Source organism: Limulus polyphemus, unplaced genomic scaffold (genome assembly GCF_000517525.1).
Source record: "Limulus polyphemus unplaced genomic scaffold, Limulus_polyphemus-2.1.2 Scaffold3323, whole genome shotgun sequence".
NCBI classification, from domain to species: domain Eukaryota; kingdom Metazoa; phylum Arthropoda; class Merostomata; order Xiphosura; family Limulidae; genus Limulus; species Limulus polyphemus.
In genome coordinates, this window is record NW_013668933.1 from 57,970 (window position 1) to 67,503 (window position 9,534).

The following is a 9,534-nucleotide window of genomic DNA, read 5'->3' on the forward strand; positions in this document are numbered from 1 at the left end:
CACTGCTAAATTAGGGACGGCTAGCGCAGATAGCCCTCGTGTAGCTTTGCGCGAAATTCAAAACAAAACAAATTCATCCTTATGAATATTTTGAGAACGCTATATTGCTTTCCCATACAGAAATTTTTATTGTTTTGTTCAAATTCAATGTGACATCAAAACAAAACAAACAAAAAACGAAAAGTTTTTCTCTATTCATTGTGCAATACGCACCTTTCTAGTATCAAAGATGTATCCAGGAACTTCAGAGCGCTGATGTGTCTTCTCTAATTGGATAACATCGGATCCATTCATTCTAGAGGTGTTGAATGCATCAGAGATCTGAAGAGTCTCATATGAGTTCAAACTTTGGTTAGGTAGATTCGATTTCTCTTGAACTTCATTTTGTAAACTGAAGTCGAGTGCATTTTTTGGGTTAAAGAAATTACTGGACAAAACATTTCCTGAATATTGGTTTTCTTTACTACTGAAAACACTTTCAGGATTTTTGTCCTTTTCTACTTCGGGAATCAGTGACCTCTGCAACAACTCCAGCCACAAGGGCCTTTTTCTTTGAAAGCCCGCCGTGCCTCTATCCAAGGCAGACTCCAGTGCGTTTTCAACGTTGCGGTAATTCCCATAAGACTGAACTCCTTTTACTTTGTGTTTATGGTATGTTTGTGGTTGTGTCTCTGTTGGGTACCTATTGTAGTAGTTTTGTTCTTGCGCGTTTACTGAGTATCCGTTGTTATAGCTATGCTCTAATGGACGATATCTTTGTGTCCCCATTGGATACCAGTTATTGTTGCCTGGAAATCGATGTAGATATGATTGCACATAATTTAACTGTATTCTGACTTTATTCAAAATGTTCGAAATATTGTCAAGAAGAGCTAATTCCCGTTCTCTTTTTCTGTGTATTAGATTTTGGGCTGGAGCAGTGTCATCCATTTTTTCTGATAACTTAAGCCCTATTTCTGTGTACGAATCAAATACTGGTTGAGACATCGACTTATTTTCTAATTGAGAATCTTTTAACTGAACCTTCAGTTTATTATTCTGAGCATAATCTGATTGTTTCCAATTAAAATCTTCTGTTTTACGTTTATCTTGTGTTTCCCAGGGCCTAACATATCTTTCATTCTTGTTTTGTTCCTCACTATCATTTACAGTTAACTTCTGAGCGTTTTCTTTCCAATCTACCGAATGGTAAGATCTTTCCAAACTTCCCCTAATATCATTAAGCATTGCTCTATTATTTTGGCCAGAAATAAAGCTTGTTGTTTGACTTCCATCTGTGCTTATCTTGTCGTGGCTTCCCTCTAATGCATTATGTAAGTCGACGAATTTCGAATATATAATGTCGTTAGGCCTTTTTTCTGACAGACGATAATCATCAGATTGGACAGACATTCCAGGTAATAATTGTGAGTTTTCGTCATGTGCTTGTAGATCCTGTTGTTGTGAAAGAGGGACATTTGTGTTAGAAAATCTAGTTTTTTGCGAGTCTAACGTATTTCCAGAAGAGAATACTGTTAAAGGTAGAGGAACTTTCACTCTAGGTCTGTAAGGTGATACAACAGGAATGTTTTCAACTTTCTGGGTGTAATCTACATTATCAACACTATAACTGATAATTTCTTCCAAAGGCTGCTCGTATTTGTAAAGCGATGAACTGAGTTTTTTATTGTAAATGTTTGAATTTTCATTAGCAGGTTTCCACTGATCATAGTAGCCACTGTTGTCAAGGGACAGCAACTGTAAAAATAGTAAAAATATATTAAGAAATACTACAGTTACGAACTTTATCTTCTTTAGTTATACCAAAGAAATATCATTTTTTTGTTTCTTTTAAGGAATACCTATTTTTGATATCTTTCCAACCTGTTTTTCTATTACCAATCATAGGCCATAAAAAAAGCCCTCCAGTGAGAGAGTGGTATGTCTGCGGACTTATCACGCTAGAAATCGGGTTTCGATACCCCTGGTGGGTAGAGTACAGATAGCCCATTGTGTAGCTTTGTGCTTAACTACAAACAAAACAATAATAAAGAGAGCAGTCCATTATTACTCCAGCATATTTGTTTTTACGCATTTCAATCGACGATGCTTTTACCTTCTTTTGGACGTTCACCATTTCTTTATCTCTAACAATGTCATAAATATTTAAGAAAAAGTTCAAATGATATTTAGGGCTATTCTATATGTAGCTCCAGATTTGTTCCTGGCAATAGGCTAGTATGATTACTTTTAATTAGATAACAGGTGTAAAACCTCAGTGACACAACGGTAAGTCCGCGGCTTACAATGCTAGAAACTAGGTTTCGATACCCGTGGTGGGCACAGTATACATAGCCCATTGTGTAACTTGGTGCTTAACTACAAACAAACAATTACCTCTAAAACAATATTCTAATTAATTCTTACTGCCTTATTCTGTAAAACACAATATTTTAATTAATTCCTACTACCTTAGTCTGTAAAACACAATATTTTAATTAATTCCTACTACCTTATTCTATAAAACACAATATTTTAATTAATTCCTACTACCTTAGTCTATAAAACACAATATTTTAATTAATTCTTTCTACCTTAGTCTGTAAAACACAATATTTTAATTAATTCCTACTACCTTAGTTTGTAAAATAGAATATTTTAATTAATTCCTACTACCTTAGTTTGTAAAACAGAATATTTTAATTAATTCTTACTACCTTAGTCTGTGAAACAGAATATTTTAATTAATTCTTTCTACCTTAGTCTGTAAAGCAGAATATTTTAATTAATTAATTATTACTACCTTAGTTTGTAAAACACAAGATTTTAATTAATTCTTATTATCTTAATCTTCTGATTAATTAGAAGAAAAATATGTGTAGGTCATTCAGTTAAAAATGTTAATGGGGATAATATGTGTTGTTTAATGTGATAAAAATAAAATATTTGATCATTTCTTGAAGATTATTGAAAAAATGGATGATGCATTACCTACCTATATTATATTGAATTTGGTTTCAATGCCTAACTCATCTGTAAAAGCTAGTTTTCAAATACTCTGGTTTTACCTATCAATTTTCATTATTTTAATAATTAATATCATATTTTCAGTTCTGTAAACTTTGAGCTAGAATTATGCAGTTAGAAAAATATGGTTTTTGATTATGTAAAAAAGAAACTGTAACATATTTAAGTGAGCACTATTTGGTGGACTCTTTAAAGGTGTAAAATTATTCGTTTAACGAAAAATACGGTATTTGTAGAAAAATCATGAAACAAAATATTAAAACGTTATTTTAGAACTGTTCAAGAAGGCGAACAAGTTGGTAAATTTAAAGTTAGACGATATCAAGATATTTGTTTTACTTCTTAGACAAAATTTATTATTTCAACATCAGAAAAAAAATACATATATATGTCTTTCACTTTGCCATCAGAAGCAAATTCATCTTATTTATGTGCCTTAGCTAGTTCTATTATACGTGTTTAGTTTTCTTCGTTATTCTTACTGTGCTTTTTCAGCCCTAAAGAAACTTAACAAAATGTCAAACAGATTAAACCTCGAACCTTTCTTTTTAAAGTCGATTTGGTGTTTATGATTCCATCTTTATTGCTATTGATTTGTTCTTCTTCAGACTCAAGCCTGTCCCTTTCGAACTGTGTGTCTTTTTGGTTTTGTGCAACCCCTATCTGCTGAAATTCTTGCATTATCTTGTTGTCTAAAGTAACAAAACAAAATGTCACAGAAGGTTAGGAGATTTCTTGCTTGCAAAACCTTTGTCGACATCAGTATTTTAGGCTTAAGGAATATAACATCATTTCCATGTTAATTTCACACACGCCTCCTTAAAAGAACACACAGAAAAAAAATAGTTGAGTTACTTTCCAGAAGGAGTGATTAGAAATTTTCCTCTGGTATACAATAAAATATGTATTTACTTTATTACTGAATATAACACGTAGTTTTCTCTACAATACCATCTAATTTTGTAAGTTAGTAAAGCTTGTAACCTGCAATACAATATTCAATAATTAATTGTATAACTAATTCGAAAAATAAGTTTGTGAATAACGTTGATACGAAACTTTCTTAATATTTAAAAAATATCTGAATTTGCAAAACTACACCTTATACTAAAGGAGTATCTTTTCTATACCTTTTATTAGAATAACTTTATAACATGTTTTATATTTATGATGTTATGATTTTAATATTTAACCCAGCATCCTTTATACAGTTTAAACGTGAAAGATTACATACCTTCTAGGATGCCCTCTGGAATTCTCTTTCTAGGAAATAAAATATCAGTAAAGTATCAAATACAAAACGGGATTTAAATACATTTTTACATAAACCAGCAAATAATCTGACAGTTACTATTACTCGGGATAGAGCATGAGTTAAAAGCAATACAATGGTTTTGCGTATATACAGAGAGTTAAATATATTGTATTTAAACGACTTTGGAGCCTCACAACGCCATAACAGTTATGTCGCCACGTTCGGTCATGCTCTATCTGATTATTGTGCATCTTGACAATAGTTCCGCATCGCAATATTTCAGAGGAAAGCTGCTTTGTCCACAACACGTCACTACGCCTTGCATGCTTTTTATACTCCATCTAGTGTACAAAGACGATGGTTTCCCAGCGCCCATTTCTACGGTTTGATCGCACAAAAGTGCAATAGTGCTGCATCCAACGAGTTGACTGGTATGTTTTCGCACGGAATAGCATGAATACTCGTTTCATTCTCAATGAGAGATAAAACTAGAAACGCTATCTTCGTGATCCCTTACCTCGCTAACCTCGTTTCCAGACGTGTACAATTCTTGATTATGATAGCTGCTATTGCCTAGGGCACGTGAATGGCTTCTGCCACTGACCTTTGTGCTAGTGGATTCTCACCTGTTACAAGACGACGCACTTTACTTCTCACGCCTGTGGTACGACTTTTGGCAGGTCTATTTCTGATTGGTCCTGGTGCCCTATATTCTCATGTTTACTGTCTTGGAAATTCTAAATATCAGATCTGAACACATTTTTATTATTTCGGTGCATGAATATTTTGGATCTGAAAGGTCTGTTGTATACCCTTCCCAAAAACGAGCAATTTGTTGGTGGCGTCACACTACCTACAATGTAAAAATGTATTTTTGATACATTCCGTTCCATCGTGACTTTATATCGATTGTTGTTGTAGCATAAAATCGTTTTAATATACCGTACCAAACCCTGTGGCCCGGCATGGCCAGGTGGTTAGGGTGCTGGACTCGGAGTCTGCGCGTTCGAATCCCCGTCCCACCAGACATGCTCGCCCTTTCAGCCGTGGGGGCGTTATAATGCGATGATCAATCCCACTATTCGTTGGTAAAAGAGTAGCCCAAGAGTTGGAGGTGGTAATGGTGACTAGCTGCCTTCCCTCTAGTCTTACAGTGCTAAATTAGGGACGGCTAGCGCAGATAGCCCTGGTGTAGCTTTGCGCGATATTCAAAAACAAACAAACAAACCAAAACCTGTAAAGTTATTACATGATGCCATAGCTTATTATTCAAAAAACTAGAAAGTTATTATGTAAACTTATGCTTGATACTATTTCAACTTCTGCAGAATTGATCGTTATAGAGGATGAAAGTATACTTCTGAAGCAAAAATTTGATAATTATGTGAAACAAGTTCTTAGTTTCATTATATGAAACTAACAACACATATTTGTACCACTTTTAAAATATCTTTAGAGAATGTAAGTATGAGTTCTTCCCAAGAAAACCTTCGATAAATATAAAACGATAACAGGTAAAGATGATTTGTAACCCTCCAATGGCAAAAGTTATGTTTATTTTTCTTTATCTTTAAAGTCGTGTCTTCTTGAGAACATCTGGAATTGAATTTAAACTACTACTAGAATCGTAACAGCTGTCATTTTACATTTTAATAAGATATCATGGTTGTATTTAATCAATGTCATGTTTCATACAATCCTGAAGTTAAGAACGATATATAACTTTGGGAGACTAAAAGTATATGCTAGAATGAAAATAGAATATAAAAATACCGCCATCTATAGGTCATATTGACAATATTATTAAAAACGTTAAGTCATCTTTAAGGATAAACTAGTCAGTAACAGAAACTTTATAGAAAGTGATTGATTATTACCGAAAGTCTGAGATTAGTGATTATCAGACTAACTTACATTAAAATTGTATGTAATGAGAAATATTTCATTTATACATTTATTTAAAAATAAAACTTAGTTGATAAATAACTACTCTTACCGCAATATCTCGAACTTCTCCTTAAGTTGATTATTATAACCTTTAAGCGTGGATACTTCAGCTGTAAAGAAAATTCTGACACTAAAATAACTTATAACACACACCAGTAGAAATAAAGATATAGTATTAATTATTGGCTGACACACCAGTAGAAATAAAGATATCGTATTAATGATTGGCTGACACACAAGTAGAAATAAAGACATAGTGTTAATGATTGGTTGACACACCAGTAGAAATAAAGATATAATGTTAATGATTGGCTGATACATAGAGAGAGCTTTTTCACAAATCAGAAAAACTTTGCAGAAGTTAACTCGTTACTTTACACAAACAATGGTTCTGTATAGTTTATTTTATACAGCTGGTATTTAACATAAATATAAAATTTAGATAATCGAATGCATGATCGACATATTCATTATTTATTTTCATTAATCTACGAAGTTAATAATAAGACGTACAAATAAAACGTCTATTGTGCCCTTTATTTGCTCTTGTTTAGAGTTATGTCAGTCACAGGAAAGGTCTAAATGCTAAAGTATTATGCAGGCGTAGCCCTATAAAATTAATAAATTAATTTAAATGATCCCTATTGAACAATAAAATTAGTTCCCGAGATAATTATGTTTACAGGCGTAGCCTTATAAAATCAATAAATTAATTTAAATAATCCCTATTGAACAATAAAATTAGTTCCCGAGATAATTATGTTTTCAGGCGTAGCCCTATAAAATCAATTAATTAATTGAAATGATCCTTATTGAACAATAAAATTAGTTCCTGAGGTAATTATGTTTCCAGGCGTAGCCCAATAAAATTAATTAATTAATTGAAATGATCCTTATTGAACAATAAATTAGTTCCTGAGATAATTATGTTTCCAGGCGTAGCCCTATAAAACCAATTAATTAATTAAATGATCCTTATTGAACAATAAAGTTAGCTCCCGAGATAATTAAATTTCCAGGCGTAGCCCTATAAAATCAAAAAATTAATTTAAATGATCCTTATTGAACAATAAAATTAGCTCCGAGATAATTATGTTTTCAGGCGTAGCCCTATAAAATAAATTGATTAATTAAAATGATCCTTATTAAACAATAAAGTTAGCTCCCGAGATAATTATGTTTTCTCGTTTCTTTATAATAAATAATAATGGGTTAAAAATTAATATTTGTGTTCAATTGAAAGTTTTCTATTAATGTTACTTACGGGACTAAAGGTCTGAAAATAAAACTTGTGCAATAAACAATAAATGTAGCAATTAGAAACTTTATTCTCCTTTAAATATTTTCGTAAATTCCAAATGCAGAATTTGATTTTAAAGTAAGTTTAATAAGAAAGATTCTGAGTCTATTTTTCATATAAGAACAGTAAAACAAAACAAACACTGGGCAGTGAATACTTCTTGCAATTTCCGAATAAAAAAAACAAACTTACCTTCAAGATTGCTATTGTTCTCTTCTTTATCCTTGGAATCTTTTAGACAACCTTGCTAAAACCATTTAAAAAAAAAAGAATTTTCTTAGCTTTTGTACAGGTTTACAAAAACAAGTTTTTAATTTATTATTTAGATTTTTTTAAAAGAAAAATATATTTAAATAATCATAGCTTTATTATAAATTCCTTACAAAAGTTATTTCCTATTGATTAACTCCCAGTGGCACAGCGGTATGTCTGCGGACTTACAACGTTAGAAACCGGGTTTCGATATCCGTGGTGGGCAGAGCACAGATAGCCCATTGTTTAGCTTTGTGCATAAATTCAAACGAACAAATAAACAAACCCCCAACCACTTCACCGGAGGATCAGCGGTAAGTCTGAGGGCTTATAACGCTAAAAATCGGGGTTCAATACCCGCGGTGAGCACAACACAGACAACTCATTGTGTAGCTATGTGTTTAACAATAAACAAACAAAATCTTAGTTTTAATTTTTCAATTAATCAAAACAACAAAATACATTGAGCGTGTTTCTTCTGTATGTGATGTGTATAATTTTTGTATCGGTTGTGTGATGTGTGTTTATGTTTGTTTTACCATTCTTTGTTCAATAACACTATGTATGTTATCATATGATCATAACCTATAATGTTGAGAAAAAAAAGACCTTCCTCAACGCGTTTGAATAACTTTAAACGTGTTTTTTTTTAGAATTACTATAAAAACTTATGTATACGCATATATAATCGAATACAAAAATCTAAGAACGTAAATTACTTTTTATTAATTTCGTATATTATGGTTTTATAGACTTTACACTGAAGAGAACTTGAAACTGCGAAACCAATAAAAAACGAAAGTAATATTTCTTTTAAATGTTTGTGTTTTATCTTATACAATATTCCGAATGTTTGAGCTTTATTTTTTTTATATACATATAAATATATTCCATTTAAACCTCTTTTTTTTTGGCGTAAAGACTGAATTTTTTTTTCAGAAATGTAGATCGAGCTTCGGCAATTATTTATGTATCTACAGCATTTAATTCACATATTTCTTATCGTGACGTTTCCCAGCTGTTACAGCAAGTCTCTATATATATTTGCAAGCACGTGCGTCTTTTTTTTTCTCTGTTCCGAGATATGAAACTTTTAACAGGTGTCGCATGCAAGAAGATCCAAAATAGCATCATGCAGGTGTATCTGCAACGTGTCGTGAGAGATATGAAGTGTGTTTTAAAATGATCTCCTCGCTCCTGTCGGACCAGCGGTAAGTCTGGGGGGATTTATAATACTTAAATTCGGGGTTCGATACCCGCAGTTGGCAGAGTAAAGATAGCTCATTGTGTAGCTTTATGCTTAACAACAAACAAGCAAACACTGTCCTAAAAAAAAACTTGGTTTTTCTTTATAAAATAATGGCGAACGAAGTATGTAACCACACTAATCGTTTACGTGATAAAAGCTGCTTTCCGTGCTTGTGATCACATCGAGTGGCTAATTTTTTAGCAAACTAAGAAGATAATGCTTTGCAAATAGAACCGGGCAAATTATTCCAGACATATTTCAGAAAACGGCGCCTTATGGACTCATGGGCTAAAAGGCTATGTCAGAGACCTCCAAAGTTCAGGTGTAGCCATTCTAAATTTAGAACTGCTGGCCATAGAGAAAGGAACAACTAGTCAGCAGCACCCGCCGTCTGTGAGGCTGCTCGTAACTGATTTGTAAATACAAAACGTAAATAAGAGGACTATGTATATATGATTGATGTGTTTTATCTTATATATATATATAGAGAGAGAGAGAGAGGGTGTGTGTTATTTCAACTGATAA

The 9,534-nt window shown here is 32.5% G+C and overlaps 1 protein-coding gene across 2 annotated transcripts in view; it reads right to left on the reverse strand.

Moving 5' to 3' along the window:
* Nucleotides 1-9,534, reverse strand: part of LOC111088207 — a 15,587-nt gene that overhangs the window by 4,500 nt on the left and 1,553 nt on the right. For both annotated transcript variants that reach the window (XM_022397569.1, XM_022397570.1), the window contains exons 2-6: nucleotides 7,701-7,755; nucleotides 6,258-6,318; nucleotides 4,241-4,269; nucleotides 3,547-3,698; nucleotides 214-1,737 (exon numbers count right to left, since the gene is read on the reverse strand). In XM_022397569.1, coding sequence (XP_022253277.1) covers nucleotides 214-1,737; nucleotides 3,547-3,687 — 1,665 coding nt within the window. In that variant the 5' untranslated portion in view covers nucleotides 3,688-3,698; nucleotides 4,241-4,269; nucleotides 6,258-6,318; nucleotides 7,701-7,755. The remainder of the gene's footprint in view (nucleotides 1-213; nucleotides 1,738-3,546; nucleotides 3,699-4,240; nucleotides 4,270-6,257; nucleotides 6,319-7,700; nucleotides 7,756-9,534) is intronic.